Source organism: Chanodichthys erythropterus, chromosome 23, assembly GCF_024489055.1.
Source record: "Chanodichthys erythropterus isolate Z2021 chromosome 23, ASM2448905v1, whole genome shotgun sequence".
NCBI lineage: Eukaryota > Metazoa > Chordata > Actinopteri > Cypriniformes > Xenocyprididae > Chanodichthys > Chanodichthys erythropterus.
Genome location: NC_090243.1, coordinates 7,418,366 through 7,443,620, shown reverse-complemented (window position 1 = coordinate 7,443,620; position 25,255 = coordinate 7,418,366). Strand labels below are relative to the sequence as shown.

Here is a 25,255-nt window from a genome sequence, read left to right as displayed (position 1 = left end):
ATCAGCGGTTCAGAGCGCCAAAGTCACGTGATTTCAGCAGTTTGACACGCGATCCGAATCATGATTCGACAAGCTGATTCATAACGCTTCAAAGCTTCATGAAGCAGTATATAAGTCTAAGACTATATTTAGTTTTTTTGGCGCACCAAAAATATTCTTGTCACTTTATAATATTAATATTGAACTATTCAATATATTCTGTCATCTTTAAAGGTCATTAAAAATCTTTAAATACTCACCCTCATGTCGTCCCAGACCCGTAAGACCATCGTTCACCAATATTTTTGATGAAATCCAAGGGTTTCTGAACCACACATAGGCAGCAATGGTTGGTTATTGGTGACTTTTTTCAGTATGTGTAAACTCTTATTCCAGATAATAAATTAACATTCTTCCTTGTTCAGATAGGATCCCATATTCACGACCCTTTAAAATTGCCTCCCTCAATCACTCACTTTATTTTCCGTAAAGTCTGCTCTAGTTTTATGCTGACTCAGGTTTTAATGAGTGTCTGTTCAGATCAGTGTTGAACAACCGTGCTGAAGCTCCATCCTAGCTGTGTCTCTGGCCAGTCTGAGGGAGATTCAGGCTGGCGTGATGCCCGCTCTGGTTCTTGAGGGTGTCACTCAAGCCTCTCAACCCTGAGCTCTTGTTAGGACAATGCTGAAGGGGGAAAAGGATTGCTGAGTTTGCATTTCCATCGTTCCATCTTCTGCCTGACAGCAAGATCCTCCCTCGCCTCATGCTCTGAGGTCTGTGGTACTGTAACAGAAGAAGGAAAATTTAGCTGGATTAGCCTGGGTCAGGTTACCAGTCTTTTCCGACACAGAGATGCTATTTTTGTCAAAAATTATTTTTTTATTTGAAAGCATCACTTGCAACTTGCATTAAAATATTTTTGCTTTCACTCTTATGCTTTCCAAAAACAAAGATAAAACGAGTTGTTTCTATATTGTTGACAGTTTTATGAAATTCCTGCGGCTTGTTTCTGGTTTGTTGAGTTTGTATTGCATTATGACTTCCTGCACGCTTTCTGAAATTGTGAGCAATTGATGAAAAGTTGTTGAGAGGTCGGTCAGCGGTCTTCACAGTGGCTGCTTTGTTACAGTGTTCAGTGAACAATGATCTACTCATCACTCTCAGTCCATTTGAAGGGGTAGTTCACCTAAAATGAAAATTCTGTCATCATTTACTCACCCTCAAGTTGTTCCAAACTTGAATGAATTTCTTTCTTCTGCTGAACACACAAGAAGATGTTTTGAAGAATATGGGTAACCAAACAGTTGGGGCCCCATTGGAAAAAAAATACTATGTGTCAATGGGACCCATCAACTGTATGGTTACCAGAAGAAAGACATTCTTACAGGTTTGGAACATCTTGAGGGTGAGTAAATGATGACAGAATTTTCATTTTTGGTTGAACTATCCCTTTAATTTTGTCCGATTCTCAATGAAGGCCTGAAAAATCGCCCAAAGCTGCTTTGTTGAGATGTGATAAGATATGGTGTCTGTTTTTATTTGTAGATTTCCCTTCAATTCTGCCATGGTGCAACTAATTAATTGCCAGTTTGATACATGTGATGGTCATAATGTGTCAACTGCTAGAGATTCTGCTGCATCAAAATAGACAGGTTTGGTTCACATGTTGTGTAGGTTATGCTCAGATTCAGAGAAAACACAGTGTAAAATTTTATATAAAATCAATTGTTGTATTGTTCTTTTGGTTTTGTTGTTTGTGCATAGAAAATAATAAGAAATAAGAAAATAATAACAATTTAATACAATAATATAATTTAATGTTTAAAAAAAATACAATTTGTTGGCATTCATTTGTTTGGATATTCACAGTATTCCTTTGATGCAAAGCTCAATTTTTAGCATCATTACTCCAGTCTTCAGTGTCACATGATCTTTCAGAAATCATACATGCTGATATTGGTGCTCAAGGAACATTTATTATTGTCAGTGTTAGAAACGGTTCATATTTTTGTAGAAACTGTGATGCATTTTTTGTTTTCAAATTTTAATGGTTGAATAGAAAGTTCAAAAGAACAGCATTTATTTTAAATAGAAATCTTTGTAACATTATAAATGTCTTTACTGTCACTTTTGACTAATTTAATGTGCCCTTGCTGAATAAAAGCAATGATTCAGAACTTCTGAATGGTTGTACTGTATATAAATATTAAAAAAAGAACTAATCCAAAATATATTTTCATTGGATTGGAAAACAAGTAAGCCTGCTGGGGATTCCGTTGGGTGGAATTCCAGAATTGTCTTTCTTGCTCTCCATCTCACGATTTTTGAAAGGAAAAGGGCATTTAAAATCTCTCTGAAGACATATCAGCAGAAACAGTATCCTTTATTTTTGGAGGTGTGGTGCAGTAAACAGTGCAGTAAAGACTGCAGAAGTGAAAGTCAACTGAGGGTAGATCTCATTCCCCCACCGCTCTGCTCTCTGCTGCCTGGCACTGGTGTGATCGTCCTCAGCCAAGTGCATACCAGCCGGCCTGGCCAGCAGCCCTGAGTCACCTCTTATTGCGTGAAGGAGGCAGTACAGGTTTTGGCGCTACAATGAGCTCAGCTTTATAAAACATAATAAGAAATGTTATATGTATAGGTAGCAGTCGATATTGGAGATTTAAGTGTACAGTACATGCTTATTTCTCATATTTTTACATTTACATTTGCCATTATCTATACACTTGAAGTTAATCTTTAAAATCACTAATTTAATAGCATTGTTAAATGTTGAGCAAATCTCTAAATCTGATACTATACAATTTTGTGATGCGTAAATTCACTTGATCTTGAATACAATTGATCAAAAAGGAAAGACATTTATAATGTTACAAAAGATTAATATTTTAAAGAAAAGCATTTTTTGACATTCTTTTAAAACATATCAGGGTTTACACAAACAAAATATTCAGCAGCACAACTCTTTTCAATATTAATAACAATAGGAAATGTTTTTGAGCAGCAAATCAGCATATAGAATGATTTCTGAAGGATCATGTGACACTGAGGACTGGAGTAATGATGCTGAAAATTCAGCTTTACCACCAAAGCAATACATTTAATTTTAAAATGTACTAAAGCAGTTTTTAAAAGTTGCTATAATATTTTACAATATTTTACAATTACAATTTTACTGAATTTTTCATTAAATGATGCCTTGGTGCGCTTAAGAGACTTCTTTTAAAAACAGTGATTGAGTTTAGTTTTTGATTTATTTGATTGATTGATTGATTGATTGATTGATTGATTGATTGATTGATTGATTGATTGATTGATTGATTGATTGATTGATTGATTGATTGATTGACAAAATATATAGAATTGTAATTTATCAGTTATCAGCAACAATGGGAAAACCATTATCAGTTTATAAATTTTGAATAAGATTTTTTTTTTTAATCTTTGCATTTCTAGATGTAAAACATTTGTTTGTTTGTTTGCTTTATTAATTTTTTTGATGTCTGTGAACATGATTTTGATGTTGACATACAGTACAGTCCAAAAGTTTGGAACCACTAAGATTTTTAATCTTTTAAAAGAAGTTTCGTCTGCTCACCAAGGCTACATTTATTTAATTAAAAATACAGTAAAAAACTGTAATATTGTGAAATATTATTACAATTTAAAATAACTGTGTACTATTTAAATATATTTGACAAAGTAATTTATTCCTGTGATGGCAAAGCTGAATTTTCAGCATCATTACTCCAGTCTTCAGTGTCACATGATCCTTCAGAAATCATTCTAATATGTTGATTTGGTGATCAAGAAACATGATTATTTTCAATGTTGAAAACAGTTGTGTACTTTTTTTTTCAGGATTCCTTGATAAATAGAAAGTTCAAAAGAACAGCATTTATCTGAAATACAAAGCTTCTGTAGCATTATACACTACCGTTCAAAAGTTTGGGGTCAGTAAGAATTTTTATTTTTATTTTTTTGAAAATAAATTAAAGAAATGAATACTTTTATTCAGCAAGGATGCATTAAATCAATCAAAAGTGGCAGTAAAGACATTTATAATGTTACAAAAACTTAGATTTCAGATAAACACTGTTCTTTTGAACTTTCTATTCATCAAATAATCCTGAAAAAAAAATATTGTACACAAATATTTTGTACAATTGTACACATTAAATGTTTCTTGAGCAGCAGATCAGCATATTAGAATGATTTCTGAAGGATCATGTGACACTGAAGACTGGAGTAATGATGCTGAAAATTCAGCTTTGCCATCACAGGAATAAATTACTTTGTCAAATATATTTAAATAGAAAACAGTTATTGTAAATTGTAATAATATTTCACAATATTACTGTTTTTACTGTATTTTTAATTAAATAAATGTAGCCTTGGTGAGCAGACGAAACTTCTTTTAAAAACATTAAAAATCTTACCGATCCCAAACTTTTGGACTGTACTGTATACTCAATTTTCAAACATAGAGAGCAAATGAATACACTTCCAGTATTAAAATTGCCCTAAAACTACTGAAGTTTGTATTTGGGGATTTTGACACTTTTTATTCCACAGATGTAGTAGAGAGTGACAGGAAATTCTTGAGGAGAGAGAGAGAGAGAGAGAGAGAGAGAGAGAGAGAGAGAGAGAGAGAGAGAGGACAAACACTCACTAACTGCTGTGCAACGGCTCAGACTAATTTAATGTCTTTCAGAAATGTTTCATGTTGCCAGTTTTGAATTTGATACAGCTGACTTGGTATTGTTTTGGAATAACAACCCCTTATCTATTTTCAATTATTCTTGGTGGTGCTAAAGAATTTTATTTATCCCAATGAACAGCATGAATGCTTCTGAACTAGGTTTGGTGACTTGTGTTTTCTGTTTAGCTGTAGGGTTTTACCCCATCCCAGTGATCAACCACTTTAAACATATACAAAGATTGACAAAATATTCCAGCAAAAAGAATAGTGCATATGGTATTACATTTGATCTCTTTAGTCAGTCAGTCATATCTTCCTCATTATCTAATCACAATATATTTCCAGGCTTAAATACTTAAAAAATGTGTTGTTCCCACTATAGAGTGCAACAGTGCCAGCCCACTTTTTCAGTGGCGTTGGTTCCATTCATTTGTCCCAAAGGGATTTTAAAAAAAGTCTATGTTAAAGGTGCAGTATGCAATTTCACAGAATCGTTGTTGAACACTGTTGATATTTGAAATCAACCCAAACAAATCCACCCCTCCCCTCAATGCTCCCCTCCATCTCTCTCAGCCATCTCTTTTTCTAAAGTCTTTCTTCAAATCTCCCTCTTGCTCAGCTCACTCTCCTCCCCCATCATGAGTGGACACGCCCCCTACTGCTGATTGGCTACAAGTTTGTTGTGGTGCTCAGTCTGATCCACTTTTAACAGCGTTTTTCAAAAATTGCTCACTGCAAACTTTAAAGCAACAGCTACGAGGTGAATCATAGCAATTATTTAAAAATTGGAAAAAAAGTGAAGGTACAAAACTGTGTACTTAACAGCTTTAGTGATGGAAAGAACTACAAACTACAATCCCATGAAGCATTGCGAACAGCATAATCAAATTAAAAACAATAAAGAAATATAAAACTACTCATTTCAAAAGTTGTGTATATATAGATATATATACAGTGGGTACGGAAAGTATACAGACCCCTTAAATTTTTCACTCTTTGTTATATTGCAGCCATTTGCTAAAATCATCTAAGTTCATTTTTTTCCTCATTAATGTACACATAGCACCCCATATTGACAGAAAAACACAGAATTGTTGACATTTTTGCAGATTTATTAAAAAAGAAAAACTGAAATATCACATGGTCCTAAGTATTCAAACCCTTTTCTCAGTATTTAGTAGAAGCACCCTTTTGATCTAATACAGCCATGAGTCTTTTTGGGAAAGATGCAACAAGTTTTTCACATCTGGATTTGGGGATCCTCTGCCATTCCTCCTTGCAGATCCTCTCCAGTTCCGTCAGGTTGGATGGTAAACGTTGGTGGACAGACATTTTTAGGTCTCTCCAGAGATGCTCAATTGGGTTTAAGTCAGGGCTCTGGCTGAGCCATTCAAGAACAGTCACAGAGTTGTTGTGAAGCCACTCCTTCGTTATTTTAGCTGTGTGCTTAGGGTCATTGTCTTGTTGGAAGGTAAACCTTCGGCCCAGTCTGAGGTCCTGAGCACTCTGGAGAAGGTTTTCGTCAAGGATATCCCTGTACTTGGCCGCATTCATCTTTCCCTCGATTGCAACCAGTCTTCCTGTCCCTGCAGCTGAAAAACACCCCCACAGCAAGATGCTGCCACCACCATGCTTCACTGTTGGGACTGTATTGGACAGGTGATGAGCAGTGCCTGGTTTTCTCCACACATACCGCTTAGAATTAAGGCCAAAAAGTTCTATCTTGGTCTCATCAGAACAGAGAATCTTATTTCTCACCATCTTGGCAAACTCCATGCGGGCTTTCATGTGTCTTGCACTGAGGAGAGGCTTCCGTCGGGCCACTCTGCCATAAAGCCCAGACTGGTGGAGGGCTGCAGTGATGGTTGACTTTCTACAACTTTCTCCCATCTCCCACCTGCATCTCTGGAGCTCAGCCACAGTGATCTTTGGGTTCTTCTTTACCTCTCTCACCAAGGCTCTTCTCCCCCGATAGCTCAGTTTGGTCGGACGGCCAGCTCTAGGAAGGGTTCTGATCATCCCAAACGTCTTCCATTTAAGGATTATGGAGGCCACTGTGCTCTTAGGAACCTTAAGTACAGCAGAAATGTTTTTGTAACCTTGGCCAGATCTGTGCCTTGCCACAATTCTGTCTCTGAGCTCCTCAGGCAGTTCCTTTGACCTCATGATTCTCATTTGCTCTGACATGCACTGTGAGCTGTAAGGTCTTACATAGACAGGTGTGTGGCTTTCCTAATCAAGTCCAATCAGTATAATCAAACACAGCTGGACTCAAATGAAGGTGTAGAACCATCTCAAGGATGATCAGAAGAAATGGACAACACCATGAGTTAAATATATGAGTGTCACAGCAAAGGGTCTGAATACTTAGGACCATGTGATATTTCAGTTTTTCTTTTTTAATAAATCTGCAAAAATGTCAACAATTCTGTGTTTTTCTGTCAATATGGGGTGCTGTCTATACATTAATGAGGAAAAATAATTAACTTAAATGATTTTAGCAAATGGCTGCAATATAACAAAGAGTGAAAAATATGAGGGGGTCTGAATACTTTCCGTACCCCCTGTGTGTATATATATATATATATATATATATATATATATATATATATATATATATATATATATATATATATATATATATATATATATATATATATATATATATATATATAATATATATATAATATTAAACATGATTGTTTTAAAACTAAGTTTAAATAATTCGGACTAACAGCTTCAACAAAAGCAAATACTATTGATTACCAACCTCATAGCTCACAGAAAGCCTGTCTTTAAAGGTTTAGAGGTTATCATTAAAAATCAATATCCCATGGAGAAAATGAATTTTGTTTTTACTTCCAGAACCTGACTGTTGCACTTTATAGACCAGTTTGGTGCAGCCAGCTGTTTTCCAGAATGATTTTAGACATTAGTTTACGTGTAATGGTTTGGTCACAGTGAGCACATTTGAGGATGGATGTTGATGTATTTTAAATAAGAGTTTATGCTGTCAGGTCTGTGTATTTTTAGGTGACATTTAACAAGATTGATTGGACTTAATGGGCTCCTGAAAACAAACTTATCCTGTTTACAGAGATAAAAAGTAAGACTCTTAATTCTGCTTGTTGTTAGTCACATAAAAGTCAGCGTAACTAATCCGTATAATTGTTTGGAGAGTCTGATATTTACTCTCCCTGCTCTGTTTATTGGACAGTGTTTTGTCTTGTGCATAATGATAACTCTGAGAGACAGGACGCAGGAGGAGGAAGCTAATGGTTAGCATGCAGCTCTGAATATCAATGTGCTTTTTTACATACTTCTATTTCTCTCCTCTCAGATGGTTTGTCTTTTTCTCTTTTTGCTTGTTGCCTCTCCCTTTGTCCCTTTCCTTTTCCTCTGTGGAGTTTTTAAAGAGATGCTGTCCAGATCGAAACCTTGTCCTTCCTGATCTAAAATAAACCAACCTTGGGAGCAGAAGGGAGGGCATAGCTGCAGGCTCCAGTAGCTTCTGCCTTTCTCGCTCTCAGATGGACTTTGTTTGATAATGTTTTCAAGGCTGCTGTGAATGAAATCAGTTCTGTGCAAAAATGTATTTTGACATGTCCTCATGTTTCTGGTCAGCCATTATACAGTGTTAATTTAATAATAGTTATTGACATTATAGCTTAAAATATATAAATATATTACTTTTTTGACTACACACCAATATCTTGTTCTGAAACGTAATCTGAAATCATTTAAAATCGGAGGAAACATTTCAACGAAACCACCTTTTTTTTGACAAGTAGATACTAAATACCAAAAAGTACAAACAAAATGAATCCAATAAACAAAATACAGAAAACAATGTAGTTAAAAATAATGATTGTCACAAAATGATTTTTTTACTAATTAACACAAGGAACTAAATTTTATCATTTTCGCTAACATGCACCAACATAACCAATCACATGTTCTTGTTATCTAAAATGTTTTTTAATAGTTTTAGTTAATAAAAAAAAGCTGAAATTAAAATAGAAATATTAAATTAAAAACTTAAATGAAAATTAGAAACTTTGCCTTGGCAACTAACTAAAATAAAATAAATTTAAGCTGAAGTACGAAAATTGGTAAAACAAACAAACAAAAAAGTTAAAATAAAACAAAAACTAAATAAATTGATGAAAGCACATAACAAACCAAAATTTAAAATGGAAACTGAAAATATAAAAATAAAATCTGATTTAAAATATTAATAAATACTATAACAGTATATAATAATAGTAATAAAATAATACAGACATTAACAGTTTTATAGTGGTGACACAAATGAATCACTGAATCAGAGCTATGAATCAAATTCTATGAATCAGACTGTTCAAATTGATTCACTGAATCAAGTTTAAATCACTAAACCATTAAAGGGTTAATTCACACAAAAATGAAAATTCTGTCATCAATTACTCAACCTCATGTCTTTCCACACCCGTAAAACCTTTGTTCATCTTCGTAACACAAATTAAGATATTTTTGATCAAATCCGATGGCTCAATGAGGCCTGCATTGACAGCAAGTTAATTAACACTTTCAATGCCCAGAAAGCTACTAAAGATGTATTTAAAACAGTTCATGTGAGTACAGTGGTTCTACCTTAATGTTATGAAGTGACGAGAATACTTTTTGTGTGCCAAAAAACAAAATAATGACTTTAATCAACAATATCTAGTGATGGGTGATTTCAAAACACTGCTTCATGAAGCTTCAAAGCTTTACAAATCTTTTGTTTCGAATCAGTGGAGTGTGTATCAAACTGCCAAAGTCACATGATTTCAGTAAACGAGGCTTCGTTAAGTCATAAGTGTTTCGAAATTTCAGTGGTTCAGCTGACTTTGGCAGTTTGATACACGCTCCGAACCACTGATTCGAAACAAAATATTCGTAAAGCTTCGAAGCTTTGCTTGTTGCATTTACTGCATTGGTTCTTTGTTCTAGAAATACAAATCTAGATCTAAAAGGTTTATTTTTTGTTTCTCAAATGTCCTCTTTATGATCTTATTATTTGTAAATAATTTTCTAATGTATTGTAAGATTAAAATACATTTTCTCCTGTCTTATCTCACAGTGGAGAGGACAGCTGACTTCCCCTCTGCTGCGCTCTTTCGGCTGGAAGATGCAGTGCTACACTTTACTCATTTAATGGACAGGCTGAACGAACAGCATCTCTACCAGCCTCACCTGTGCGACGTGGACTTCGTGCTGGTGTCCCACTGTACGTTTTCCGCCCACAAGTACGTGCTGAGTGAACACAGCCCCAGCTTCCAGGCCCTCCTCTCTCAGAGTCAACCGCTGCACCGCATAAACCTGGCCTTTGAGGTGCTGAGTATCCAGATCCACAACTTCATCTATATCTCCATCTTTGAAGTGCTACAGGTGGCCATTGTGCTCCAGATGAGTGATTCCTGCCACAAGCTACCTGGCTCCAATGAGATGGCTGACACAGACGGGCAGGGCAATGCCTCAACCAATCAGATATACAAGATGAAGGAGATTGAGAAGATGTACACACAGCAAGGAAATGGTACTTTCTCATTGCTTGTAGAGGATAGTGGGGTCGGTAGGGAAATTATTCAGACACATTCATCTAGCATCCACTCCAGCCCTCAGGCCAAACACATCTACAAAAATGATGACAGCAGAGGGGGAGTGGCTAGTGGAGGAGGGCGTGGCTTGTGCAAAATAGAGGGAGGGGCCAGTTTCAATGAAGCGGGAGCCCAGGATGGTTCTGTCTCTTTTAACAGAGAGCAGATTATTGTGGAGGTCAATCTCAACAACCAGACATTGAATGTTTCTAAAGGGTCCGACGGCAAGAGCATCACCTCAAGTACCTCATCCCTCCTCGTTCACCATCGCAGCAGTCCTTCCGGTGCAGAGGAGGGGAAGGAACGGGGCGATAATGAAGATGTTGGCGAGGACGAAGAAGAAGAATATGAACAAGGAAAGGACGAGATGGAAAATTGCAGCGATGATGAGGACGATGAGGATGAGGAAGAGAACAACCTCAACATTCCAGAAACAGGACACACCAGCGTGGGAAGACTGCGTGGCACGAGAATACCAACTGGCACGGACGCCGCCATGAGACAGACACTAATCGACGCCACACTAGGGGAGGGGAGGAAGAGGAGAAAAGAGCAGGAGAGTCTGGGGCAGAAGGTGAAGCTCGAAGAAAAGCAGCACTTTTCCTGCAAGAAGTGCCCTCGTATTTTTAACAACCGCTGGTACTTGGAGAAGCACATGAACGTCACACACAACCGCATGCAGATCTGCAATAAATGCGGCAAGCGCTTTTTACTGGAGAGCGAGTTGCTGCTACACCATCAGACAAACTGTGAGAAAAACATACAGGTACACACACCTGTCTGCATGCACACATTATCAAGGTCGATCTGTAAGGCTGATTTCACACAAGCAGTTGCACCAAATGCATGTGTGAAATCGGCCTTATGGATCGACTTTGTAATGATAATAATACAATAGTAGCACAAAATCTATATTGCTACGAAATATATTTTGATACTGATATACACTACCATTCAAAAGGTTGTGGCCAGTAAGATTTTTTTTTTCTCTTATTGATGCAACTTTTTATTTATCAAAGAATCCTAAAACAAAAATGTATTGAGGTTTAAACAACAATATTAAGCAGTAACTGCTTTTAACATTTGATAATAATAAGAAATGTTTCTTGAGCATTAAATCAGCATATTAGAATGATTTCTGAAGGATCATGTGACACTGAAGACTGGAGTAGGAATCACAGGAATAATTTTCAATTGTAATGATGTTTCATAAAATTTGTGTTTTCATTGTATTTTTGATCAAATAAATGCAGCCTTGGTGAGTATAAGAGATAAAATAAAAATGTACAAAGTCACATGATTTCAGTAAAAAAATAATTTACAAATTATATATACATGTATACACACACATATTATTTTTTTATTTATTTAATTTCCCATGCTTATTTCCTAAATGTATTTTTAGATGTAGATTACCGTCATCTAATGCTCACTTCAAGTTAATCGCTAAAAATATGTAATATTTAACTAATTATTTAATATCGCTTAATTAAATTGAAATTTCCTGATAATTTACTCATCCCCATGTCATCCAGGATGTTTATGTCTTTCTTTCTTCAGTCGAAAAGAAATTAAGGTTTTTGAGGAAAACATTCCAGGATTTTTCTCCATATAGACTCTATATAGGATATTCTGCATATAGACTTCAACAGTTAACAATGGGTTGAAGTTCCGAATTGCAGTTTAAATGCAGCTTCAAAGGGCTCTACATGATCCCAGCCGAGGAATAAGTGCATTGTCTAGTGAAATGATCTGTTTAAAATTAAAATTATATACTTTTCAACCACAAATGCTCGTCTTGCACTGCTCTGTGATACACCACGCATTACGTAATCATTTAGGAAGGTCACGTGTGATGTAGGCAGAAGTACCGAGCAAGTGTTTACAAAAGCGAACGTGAAGTCAAACGGACTTTACAATAAAAAGGTAAAACAACGATGTCGGACAATTTTGAAGTTGGAGGAGAAAATGAGTTTTTCACTTTCGCCTACGTCACACGTGGCCTTTCCAACATGATTACGTAATGCGTGGCGCATCGCAGAGCTAGTGCAAGATGAGCATTTGTGGTTAAAGTTTATTCCCTTATTCCTCGTCTGGGATCGTGTAGAGCCCTTTGAAGCTGAATTTGAACTGCAATACCTGTTGGTAACTGTTGAAGTCCACTATATGGAGAAAAATCCTTGAAACCTTTTTTTTTTTTTTCGACTGAAGAAAGAAAGACATAAACATCTTGGATGACATGGGGGTGAGTTTATCTAGTTTTAATCTACCAATAACAGTATAGACCTATCAGCTTCTTATAACACATTTTACCATGTTTAATGGTGGATTATGTGCATTCTCTTCTAGTACTCTGCTATGAGTACATATTGCAGAGCAGAATGATAGACCAGAGAGTTGGGATGATATATAGGCACAGACTGTATTAGGGTGTGGAGAACAGCTGTTTTCTGCCATTAAAGAAGGTCTGCCAGGCCATTTCCACCTCTAATTCAAACTGGGTCTAAAACATCCAGCACTCATTTGTCTCTGCTATATTAAGCACTTACAGGGAATTCAGTGTAATTAAGGAAATTGTGCTGTTGTGTTTAATTTGTTATAAATGAATTTTAAGTTAGAGGTGCCCTTTGCAATATTCATTCAGCTTGTGCAGTTCTTGGTAGTCTTTCAGAATGATAAAATCCTGTTGTGTTTTCCATCAACCCCTAAGGGAGAGCTGTTTAGTCTAATGCCGTTCATTCACATCCTCTGATCTTTGTAGTGCGTGACTTGTGGAAAAGCCTTTAAAAAGCTGTGGTCTTTACACGAACACAACAAGATTGTCCACGGATATGCCGAGAAGAAGTTCTCTTGTGAAATCTGTGAAAAGAAGTTCTACACCATGGCACATGTCAGGAAACACATGGTTGGTGAGTACTGGGTCAATTACTGGGTCATTCTGTCATTGTTTACTGACTTTCATATTAATCCAAACCTGTATGAATTTTTATTTCTCCTAGTAACATAAAAAGTTTTTTCTTTTTCTTTTATTTTCTTTTTAAGAATATCTTGGACAGTCTTGTTTCGGTGTCATCAAAGTGATTAATGACTGAAGCTATGCTTAATTTGTCTAAGGAACAGATTTGACACATGCACCTTACATTATATTAAAAAATATATATTTTTTGAATTTTTAAATAAAATACAAATGATTGGAGTACGTAGTAACACTTTACAATAAGGTCCCGTTAGTCTCATTAATGCATTAAAGGTGCTAAAGAGGATGTTTTGTTTTATACATTTTTGCAGTATTACTTGAAACTGTCTTTACTAACTGATAAAAGACTATTTATTAGGTGCACTGAAAGGAATAATATTAATGTACATCATCTGTGCACAAGGTAGGTGTAACACAGTTCGTAAATGTGGGAAGAAGGAGGCGGGAACCGGTGAACGTTGAACGTAACTTTAATGTAAAATAAACAAAGAACAAAACGAAAGTAATACCGGCAGACCCTCGCGGACGTCTGCCGGCCACACAAACATAATAAAACATAAAATAATATCCAGGCCTGGTCCTCTCTCGTCCTTCATTGTAGTCGCTCCTCCTTTTATGCCTCCGGAGCTCCTCCGTGAGAGACTCGAGGCCGGCACGCCTCGCAGGTGACGCTCATTATCACTTGCGTCACCGGCCTCGCGCCGTTCCCTCGCGGCTCTTGCCCGCCCTGGTCGCCACATACCCCCATCGCCCCTCGCAGGCCAGGGGGTACTCCCGCGACTGCGCTTACTCCCCCCCGGGGCCTGTCTCAGCGGCCGCAGCACCTGGGGGTAAGGACAGACGAGACGAGAGAAAGGAGACGGAAGCAAGGGGAGCGACAGGACGAGAGAGGGGAGAGAGGAAAAAGAAAGAGAAAAAAAATTCTTGGTCCGGTTCCCCGACACACTGCCGCTCGGTCCTCAGCCTGCCAAGAGGCTCTTCCTCGCGGTGCCACATGTGATGGCACCGGACGCTTGGTGGACGGCCCAATCCTCGACCGCCTCCTGGCGGCCGGTGATGGCTCCTCCGGCTGAGGGCAGCCAGCAGCGAGTCCCCCGTCCCCTGCTCCTCCCCTTCATGGCGGACGGCAGCAGGCTCCGGCCCACGGCGGACGGCGGTGACTCCTCCGCTCCCTCCTGGACGGCAGCCACCCCACCTCGTCCCAGGAGCACGGCATCCGGGTCTCCGTCCCACCTTTCACAAGGCTCCAGCACCACCGCCTCGGGCAGCCTCTCGCGGTCTTCACTCCCGCGCTGCCCGAACTCCGCAGCAGCGCGATCCCCCTCAGCAGCGAGGGCTCTCCGACAGCATGTCCCTCCTTCCTCCCGGGTTTCGGCACCAATGTAACACAGTTCGTAAATGTGGGAAGAAGGAGGCGGGAACCGGCGAACATTCAACGTAACTTTTAATTCAAAATAAACAAAGAACAAAACGAAAGTAATGCCGGCAGACCCTCGCGGACGTCTGCCGGCCACACAAACACAATAAAACATAAAATAATATCCAGGCCTGGTCCTCTCTCGTCCTTCATTGTAGTCGCTCCTCCTTTTATGCCTCCAGAGCTCCTCCATGAGAGACTCGAGGCCGGCACACCTCGCAGGTGACGCTCATTATCACTCGCGTCACTGGCCTCGCGCCGTTCCCTCACTGCTCTCGCCCGCCCTGCTCGTCACAGTAGGGCCTTAAACATCAGCCAATCGCGTAAACGATTGGCCCTCTGGCTTGTCAATCACTGCCATGACGTTCCTTGTGAGAGACGTGCACGGCTGCGCGCTCCAGTAACTTTCCACACTCCACAGGCACCGCATGCAATGTTTATTGTCAGGAGACAGGAGTAACAACTGCAGATTATGAGTTACCTGCGGTGAGTCCGACATAATGAATCCAAAAAACACGACACAGCGAATTCCGGTAGTAAACACTCGTGTTACAATACTCGTGCACGATTTTTGGGAGGCGTTCCTTTGAAGTGAGCTGTAAAGGAGGGGGGGTTGTTCTTACGCATGCGCTCATTTCAAAAACTCAGTAACAGTCTTTGGATTCTCAGTCGACGAAAAAATCCTCTCTATCACCTTTAACTAACAACAAACAATACATTTGTTACAGTTTTTATGAATCTAATGCACATTAATCTAATTAATAAATGCTTTAGAAGTTGACTAATGTTAACTAATGCAGTTAACTAATATTAACAAATTAAACCTTACTGTAAAGTGCTACCGAGTAGGTTTTGCAAAAAAAAAAAAAAAAAATACTATTTCAGTCCTTTTTCTTCAGAATTTCATGTAAATTCAGTGTGTTACTTCCCAATTCTTTGTAATTATTAATTAAATTTATTTGTCACAAAACTCATCTAAATGATTCAACCTCAAACTGTGGTTCAATTTAAGACCCTCCTTTTCAGGCTACAGGCCAAATCTTTATACGTACTTTATACTTATCTGCATTGTGCATTAACAGATGAACTCATGGATCCATTTTAAAGGATTAGTTCACTTCAGAATTAAAATTTCCTGATAATTTACTCACCTTCATGTCATCCAAGATGTTCTTGTCTTTCTTTCTTCAGTCGAAAAGAAATGAAGGTTTTTGAGGAAAACATTCCAGGATTTTTCTCCATATATTGGACTTCAACAGTTACCAAACGGTTGAAGGTCCAAATTGCAGTTTCAGTGCAGCTTCAAAGGGCTCTACACAATCCCAGACGAGGAATAAGGGTCTTGTCTAGTGAAATGATCAGTCATTTTCTAAAAAAAAAAAAAAAAAAATGAATGAATATACTTTTTAACCACAAATGCTCATCTTGCACTAGCTCTGCAATGCGCCACACATTACATAATCACGTTGGAAAGGTCAAGCGTGACGTAGGCAGAGAACGTGCAAAGACTAAGTCAAACACCCTTTACAAAAAAAGGTAAAACAACAATGTTGGATGATTGTGAAGTTGGAGGAGAAAATGAGATGGAGTTTTCTAATGTGATTATGTAATGTGCGGCGCAGTGCAAGACGAGCATTTGTGGTTAAAAGGTATATGAATTTTTATTTATTTATTTTTTTAGAAAATGACCAATTGTTTCACTAGATAAGACACTTATTCCTCGGCTGGGATTGTGTAAAGCCCTTTGAAGCTGCAATGAAACTGCAATTTGGACCTTCAACCCATTGAACCCCAGTAAAGTCCACTATATGGAGAAAAATCCTGGAATGTTTTCCTCTAAAAACTTAATTTCTTTTCGACTGAAGAAAGAAAGACATAAACATCTGGGATGACATTGGGGTGAGTAAATTATCAGGAAATTTTAATTCTGAAGTAAACTAATCCTTTAACATCAAATAATACATCCACTTTTCACAGCTAGGTGGCAGTCAAGACACTGCTTTATAGCAGCCGTCTCAAATGCACAAAGACATATTGTTGTGTAAATTAACCTCCAGGCAAAGGTAATACAGCACAACCTGGCCTTCAAACTGTACGGTACTTTCATCTTCTGAAGCTTGATCTTCCCAGAGCTTGGTCCTACACAATAGTGAAATACCCAGCTCTGTTTTGAGCAAGGGAAAGAGCTGCTTTGACCTTGCTTTACCATCCAGAACAGACTGAGCTGAGGACAGAGGCTGTATTGTTTAATCCGCCCTGACAGCAGAGAGGAAATATCTTATCTAGAAGTGCTTCCTTCTACCAGAATCCACTCAATTGTCCGCAGGGCAACAAGTTACACTTGTTCATCTAACACTGACAACCGAGTAAATGAAGTAATAATGCAGTGTGTCTTATTATACACAAAACCATGCCACAATCTCACTCTTGCTAACCTTAAAAATTTACACTGAGTTGTGGTTAAGATGAAATTATGCTTTCAGTCATAAAACTCTAGAGGGGAGCTGATAGGTCCTTTACATGCAATCAAATCATTACCACATGCCTCAAGTTGATTGGCCCCTGCTGATTCTACAGCCAATGAGATTGCTTTCTCAACATTCAAATAGTCTGGTTCATTTTTTGTTGTAAGCTAGTCCTGCAGCACGCTATCAGAGTTCCTCTGAGACCCTCCCCCTCCCCCAGCTCCACCTGCCTAAATCTGCTACGGGATTTATGTATGTCTATTTATGCAGCAGCATATCTTACATGCTCACAGCAGCGTGTCTGTGTATCTGTTAGCAGTAACAAGCCCATACTTGCTCTGCAGCAGCATAGATCTAGTCCGCCAACACCAAATACATTAACATTGCCATATTCAATTGCATGCTAAAACTAATCCAAGAGTTGTCATGATTGAATTGTTGCTGTGAAAACAAGAAACAAACAAGAAAGCAGATGTAATTTTTAAAATGTGAATTTTGGTTGTTCATTGCAGCTCACACTAAGGACATGCCGTTCACTTGTGAGACGTGTGGGAAATCCTTCAAACGCAGCATGTCTCTTAAAGTGCACTCTCTCCAGCACTCTGGAGAAAAGCCCTTCAAGTGTGAGGTGAGTTCACTCATGCAGTTGTAGGCCAGAGATATTCAGGTATTGCATTTTTGTCTTTTTCACAGAAAAAGTCATTTTCCCTTAAGCTTAAGGTCACACAAGTGTCTCCTCAGTGGAAGTATCAGTGTTGCACATTATGTACACTACCTTTTAAAAGTTTGGTTTTGGTTGTAAATAAGTCTCTTATGCTCACCAAGGCTGCATTTATTTGATTAAAAATACAGTAAAAACAGTGATAGTGTGAACTATTTTTACAATATAAAATAACTGTTTTCTATTTTCATATATTTTAAAATGTAATTTATTCCTGTGATGACACAGCTGGATTTTTAGCATCATCACGCCAGTCTTCTGTGTCACATGATCTTTCAGAAATCATTCTAATATGCTGAAACATTTCTTCTTATTATCAATGTGGAAACTGTTGTACTGCTTAATGTTTTTGTGGAAAATTATACATTTATTTTTCAGGATTCTTTAATGAATGGAAAGTTCAACAGCATTTATTTGAAATAGAAATATTTTGTAATATTATAAATATCTTTACTCTCAATTTAATGCATATTTGCTTTCAAAAAAAAAAAAAATCATACTGACTCCAAACTTTTGAACGGACATGTTACATTAACATTTGACAACCAGAAAGTGCCCAAATACGTTTTGAACAGTGTCCAGTAATTATTATTATTTTAATTTATTAATTATTTTTAACAGTTTTATTATTTCAAACCTAATACACTTCTTTTTTTAAAATGTTTTGGTTGAAATGTGTTTTTGTGATATACAGTATGTCTTAGAAATATCTATAAGCAGAGGAACATAGATGTAAATTGTAATCTACTGTATCTGATGCTGTTACTCATGTTATAGAACTGCAGTGAAAGATTCCAGTACAAATACCAGCTGAGGTCACATATGAGCATCCATATCGGACACAAGCAGTTCATGTGCCAGTGGTGTGGGAAAGACTTCAACATGAAGCAGTACTTTGATGAACACATGAAGACCCACACTGGTAGGAACCGCCACTTTGGCACCTGTCATAATCACAGTCAACAATAGATATTATAATTGTCAGTTAATTAATATTATTACAAATTATATTAATTTTATTTTAATAATTGAAAATAAAAATAGTAATGGTAAAAGGTGATAAAAATTTAAATCACAAATCAAATGTAAATATTTCTGTATATTTAAAAAATAATATATTGTATAATATTAACTTTATTATCAATTTAATTATATATATATTTATTTATATATTTATATAATATTTTTACCATGCCAGTAAAGCCACTTGAATCTTAATATATTATTTATTTATGTGTATATACTGGTGCTGGTCATATAATTAGAATATCGTGAAAAAGTTCATTTTTTTTATTGTAAATTATTTTTAAAAATGAAACTTTCATATATTCTATATTCCCTATATGTAAAGTAAAACATTTCAAAATTTTTTTTTTTTTTTTTTTTTTTTTTTTTTTTTGTTGATTAGAACATACAGCTAATGAAAGTCCAAAATCCAGTATCTCAAAATATTAGAATATTTACATTTGAGATTCATTAAATGACCATCCCTACAGTATAAATTCCGGATATCTCTTGTTCTTTGAAACCACACTAATGGGGAAGACTGCTGACTTGGCAATGGTCCAGGAGACAATCATTGACACCCTCCACAAAGAGAGTAAGTCACAGAATGCCATTACTGAAAGGGGGGGCTGTTTACAAAGTATATTAAATGCAGTTGACTGGAAGGAAGAAATTGGGTAGGCAAAGGTGCACAAGCAACAGGGATGACCACAAGCTTGAGAATACTGTCAAGTAAAGCTGATTCAGACAATTGGGAGAGCTTCACAATGAGTCAAATGAAGCCGCCAAGTCAGCGCATCAAGAGTCACCACACTCAGACATCTTCAGGAAAAGGACTACCAAGCCACTTCTGAAACAGAAACAACATCAAAAGCATCTTACCTGGGCTAAGGAGAAAAATAACTGGACAGTGAACAGTGGTCGAAAGTCCTCTTTTCAGATAAAAGTAAATTTTTTCATTTCATGTTGAAATCATGGTCCCAGAGTCTGAAGGAAGACTGGAGAGGCACATAATCCAAGCTGCTTGAAGTCTAGTGTGAAGTTTCTGAAGTTATCCATTGTGTTTTATCAAGTGCAAAGTCAATGCAGCCATCTTCCAGGAGATTTTGGAGCACTTTATGCTTCCATCTGCTGACAAGCTTTATGGAGATGCTGATTTCCTTTTCCAGTAGGACTTTAGCACCTGCCCACAGTGCAAAAACCACTTCCAAGTGGTTTGCTGACCATGATATTACTGTGCTTTATATGACCAGCACCTGTATAACATTTTATAATTTAAAATAAAAATGGTAATAATTCATATATCCTGAGGGCTTTCAAACTGGGCACGTTTGCTGCGGTCCGAGTCTGAGCGCGATTGTCTCCGCAGCGTTGGTCTGGCTTCACACTCAGCTTGATTCTATAGAACCCTGGTACATTTTTGCATTCACCTTATGTCATCACAAACATGCATGGCACATGATAGAAAAGAGAACGTGGGTCAATATATTGTGTTTTTTTTATTAATTTGGTGCAGAGTGAACGACACTTGGGTACAATACTGTATGTGCGTCGCATGAAGGTGGCTTTCTGCTGCTTGCAAACTGACTCTTTTGAGGAGCCATTCATTTGCCATTCTGATTGCACTCACTATACACGATTACACTGCATGCTCACTCTCACTCGTAGCCAAAGTAAATCATCACCACTGTTAGTGTTGTCAAAAGTACCGACTTCGATACCAAGTCGATATTGAAATTTAAAATGTGAGCGCTGTTAAGTGGATCCATAAACACATCTGATTGGCCATTGTGTTCACATGCTCATCAGATATGTCTTTGATTAGATACAATGATCAATGCTTCAAAAAAGTTTTAAATAGATACCAATGACGCTCTTTACCGAGCGTTTACACAGATACACAAGGGAGCGTTTGAAAGCAGGTGTCTATCACGGACCATTCCACTGATAGACGCCTGCTTTCAAACGCTTTCAAATGCTCCTTTGCGTTGATTATTGTAGCCATTCACTGACATACACTACCACTCAAAAGTTTGGGATCAGTAAGATTTTTAATGTTTTTAAAAGAAGTTTCGTCTGCTCACCAAGGCTTAATTTATTTAATTAAAAAAACAGTAAAAACTGAAATATTGTGAAAAATTATTACAATTTAAAATAACTGTTTTCTATTTGAATATATTTTACAAAGTAATTTATTCTCATGTTGGCAAAGCTAAATAACAGCATTACAGCATTTATCTAAAATACAAAGCTTTTGTAACATTAAACACTACCGTTCAAAAGTTTGGGGTCAGTAATAATTTTTAATTTTATTTTTTTGAAAAGAAATTAAAGAAATGAATACTTTTATTCAGCAATGATACATTAAATCAATCAAAAGTGACAGTAAAGACATTTATAATGTTACAAAAGATTAGATTTCAGATAAACACTGTTCTTTTGAACTTTCTATTCATCAAAGAATCCTGAAAAAAAATATTGTACACAAATATTTTGTACAATTGTAAACAATAAATGTTTCTTTAGCAGCAAATTGACATAGTAGAATGATTTCTGAAGGATCATGTGACACTGAAGAATGGAGTAACGATGCTGAAAATTCAGCTTTGCTATCACAAGAATAAATTACATTTTAAAATATTTTCAAATAGAAAACAGTCATTTCAAATTGTAATAATATTTCACAATATTACTGTTTTTACTGTATGTTTAATTAAGTAAATGCACCCTTGGTGAGCAGATGAAACTTCTTTTAAAAACATTAAAAATCTTACCGATCCCAAACTTTTGAGTGGTAGTGTATATGTTGAGTGCATGAACACAATGGCCAGTCAGAGGTGTTTTTCAAAGTGTCACATTTTTAAAATTTCAGTATCGACTTAGTATCGAAGTTGGTACTTTTGACAACACTAACCACTGTCATCCCTTTCATGTGTTTGTCGTCGTCATTGGCTAAAATGGATGTGCAGGTTAATTTACTTCCTGAGCAAGTTGCACCCTAGTCCAGGTTGTTTTCACAGTTATGCGAATCATGCCACAGTTCCAGTGCAACCCGAACTAAGACCACCTCATACAGGTAATCTAGGGTCCAGGTGCGGTCCACATGACAGCTTTCACATTACCAATTTTTCACGTGAACCATGCCCTGTTTTAAACTGCCAGTGTGAAAGCACATCTTTTTGTCTGTTCCAGGAGAGAAACCATATATCTGTGAGATCTGTGGAAAGAGCTTCACGAGCCGGCCCAATATGAAACGACACCGCCGCACTCACACTGGCGAGAAACCATACCCCTGTGACGTCTGCGGACAGCGTTTCCGCTTCTCCAACATGCTCAAAGCCCACAAGGAGAAATGCTTCCAGGTCAGCAACCCCATGGTATCTGATACCACCAACCTTCTGGGCCTGGAGCCCACGTCAACTGATATGGACGCACCAGCCAATCAGTTACCCAGCCACCCCATGACCCCTCCTGGAGAGGCATCCAGTCTCCACCAGGTCAAGTCGCTCTCGCTTCCCTTCGTTCACTCTATCGTAGGTCTTCCCTCTCCCCCAACCCTGTTTTCCACTGAAAGGGTTAACTCCGGTAATAACTAGTTTTGATTTTAAGGTTCTTTTGATTGTTTATTGTCTGAAACCCAAAGCTTGCAGTAGCTTCCCTTGAGCTTTTTGATTTACATCCAATGTGAATCACTCTCATAGGGGTTTCCAAACATGCTGAGCGAGGTCTAAAAGACTTCCGGCAGGTGTTTGAACAGTGTGCGACACTGAATATTCCTTTTAAACTGTGCAAATTTTCACTTATCTTATTCTCATAGAGATATTTTATATATTGTTCAAATAAGCTTCTCGTTTTACAGAAAGAAAACAAATGTTCTCATTATTTTTGTTGATGTTTGATGCAGTTTTTGTGAGCTACAGGATTAGCAGTTAGCACTGCATTTCTGCATTTCACATATTGCTCTTGATATGGTCATTTTGCCAAGACAGACATGTTCTTGAACCAATATTTGGAAAATTTAGTCCTAACCTTAACTCTACCGCTAAACCTAACCTCAGCCATAACCTATCCCTAAACTCAGAGGGAAATGATAGGTGAATAACACCTGATGTAGAAGCACCTAAACCTGGTTGTAAGCCTAAACTTGACATAAACTGTTCCCTTAAAATCTGATTGGTTGATTGGAACGTTGTTCCAAAGATGTTGATCCAGGAACATGTACTTGGTGAAATCACATTCACCCTTTTACTATAGTTGTTCATGCTTTGTCGGTTTCATCTAACTAGTGGAGATTCCTATTAGCTGCATTACAAAATACAAATGCGTATTGAACTCACAGCAGAGGGCGCTGTGGGACGCTAGCAAATAGCTCTTCAGCCAATAAACATGTAGCAGCTGTGTCCCCTGCCATAACCAAATCCAGATGTATCGCAGTAACCAAATCCTGTTAGCTTATATGTTATTACTGAATATGAAATGTATAATCACTCCAGCACCTTATTTTTAATCGTAGATGTATTTATATTGTCCTGTCTTCTTCGTATTCTAAAAAGTTTAAATTTTGCCACATGAGGTCCTCTGATATTTGCAGAGGTTTGTTTTGTGAAGCGTCTGTGCAGGGCACAGGTGGGACGGTTGGTTTGTATCAAAGGTTATATGTAGCAGAGGCACTTGAGAAAACCTTTATTATTTTTTAAAAATCCCAAAGACGGATGTTTTCGCAATTTTTTTCTCTCTATAATATTTTACAATTTTCAGAGCACTTTACTCTCAGTGTTGGCCATATGTGTAATGGCAAAATCTGAAATGCCTAAACCACTTATGAAGGAATGAGTGTGAAATGGAGTGTGTTTTATTTGCATGGAGGCAATATCAAACCTGGATGAGCACCAGGGTATGTTTGGTTCAAAAATATTTGTTGAATGTCTGAAATGCTTTATGGTACTCACAACAGGTTTATCAGCTATTTTTTTTTTACAGTGATTTATCAGTCATAATCAGTCAATGCTTTCACTTATTTGTTTCCACTTTACACTATTTTTAATGACAGCGGGCCTGAATAACTTATAGAAAGTGAAGGTTTCGGTAGTCAAATGATGAAAATTGTTTTGTGCCCTAAAAATGTAATTATGTAGCAAACTATTTGACTTCTGGGACTCGTGTAGGCTGTAAGATGGTCTTGTTGAGAGGCCACATAGAATCTGAAAAGAGTTTATAGAGAATTTGTAAAAATGTCCTTACCCAGTGTCAAAGAGGATTTAGATAGACAAAATGTAGTTGAAGAAAAGTAAAACGTAGTAGCTATAATAGGTATTATCCAATATAAATATTTAAATATATATTTACACACACATATACAATATATATAAATATACATAGTCTGTAAATAAATTCTGTGTCAGTTTTTGTTTAATCAGTTTTCTTTGTTTACATTCTTTATAGAGTCAAATGAATGTGGTGAGATGTGGAGGTCAGCACTCATGAAAGAACTTGCAAGATTTTAATATAGGGAATAAGCTCTAGAATTTTACCTTCTTACCATCTTAAATATTAACATCAGTCATGTTTCTGGGTTAAGAAAACACAGCTTAATGCAAGTAATGGCAAGTTGTTTTAAATGGTACGTGTTTCTTTAAGAAGTTTCTGAAAGCAGAATGGACAGTTAAATATTAAGGCTTGTTTCTGCCATGGAATAGAAAAAATTAAAAAGGTGATTGCATCGTTTTATCTCACGATTGTGACATTTTTCTTGCAATTGCGGTCATAACCAGCTAAGTCGAGTAAGTAGAGGCAACATAACAAACCTGCCTTAGTTTTGTGTAGATTGAAATTACAGTGGTATGATTTGGGAAGATAATGGTAATCTGAGCAGAGACCTTTAAAAAGCTCTTTTAATTTAGTAGAAATCTAAGTGTTGTGCCAGATGATTATTGTTTAAGCCTTTTTATGGTAGATATGTTGTTTGTGTTCTTTACATGTTTTTCAGTGTCATTGCACCTTATACCCAGCTTACTTTATTACAGTGTCCTCAACCTTGGGATTTCAATACAATGAGGATGTTTATCTTTTTAAAGCCCTTTTAATATTTTTAAACATGTTTCATCTCATTTTTCTAACAATATTATTAAAATATTAAAAACTTCCCAAGAAAGTTTTCTATAGCACTTGCTTTATGTCTTATCACTAGGTGAATTAACACAGAATTCACTTTTTCTTTTCTTTTTTTTTGTGTGCACTTTATTTGGATATTAAAGTTATGGTACAAGGTTTTAGATTAAAGGGTTAGTTCACCAAAAATGAAAATTCTGTCATTTATTAATTACCCTCATGTCGTTTCACACCCGTAAGACCTTCGTTCATCTTTGGAA

At 37.1% G+C, this 25,255-nt stretch overlaps 1 protein-coding gene across 3 annotated transcripts in view; it reads left to right on the top strand.

Annotated features, from left to right (window-relative positions):
* The window catches only part of zbtb47b (zinc finger and BTB domain containing 47b), a 36,953-nt gene extending 11,814 nt beyond the window's left edge, over positions 1 to 25,139 (top strand). The window contains exons 3-8 of one of the 3 annotated variants that reach the window (XM_067377805.1): positions 9,786 to 11,068; positions 13,064 to 13,211; positions 17,674 to 17,789; positions 18,660 to 18,804; positions 22,080 to 22,384; positions 24,330 to 25,139. In XM_067377805.1, coding sequence (XP_067233906.1) covers positions 9,786 to 11,068; positions 13,064 to 13,211; positions 17,674 to 17,789; positions 18,660 to 18,804; positions 22,080 to 22,384; positions 24,330 to 24,371 — 2,039 coding nt within the window. In that variant the 3' untranslated portion in view covers positions 24,372 to 25,139. Of the gene's footprint in view, positions 1 to 7,764; positions 7,788 to 9,785; positions 11,069 to 13,063; positions 13,212 to 17,673; positions 17,790 to 18,659; positions 18,805 to 22,079 lie in introns of those variants that run through there. The other 2 variants (XM_067377807.1, XM_067377804.1) reach the window with 2 other exon arrangements.
* The last annotated feature ends 116 nt before the right edge of the window (positions 25,140 to 25,255 follow it).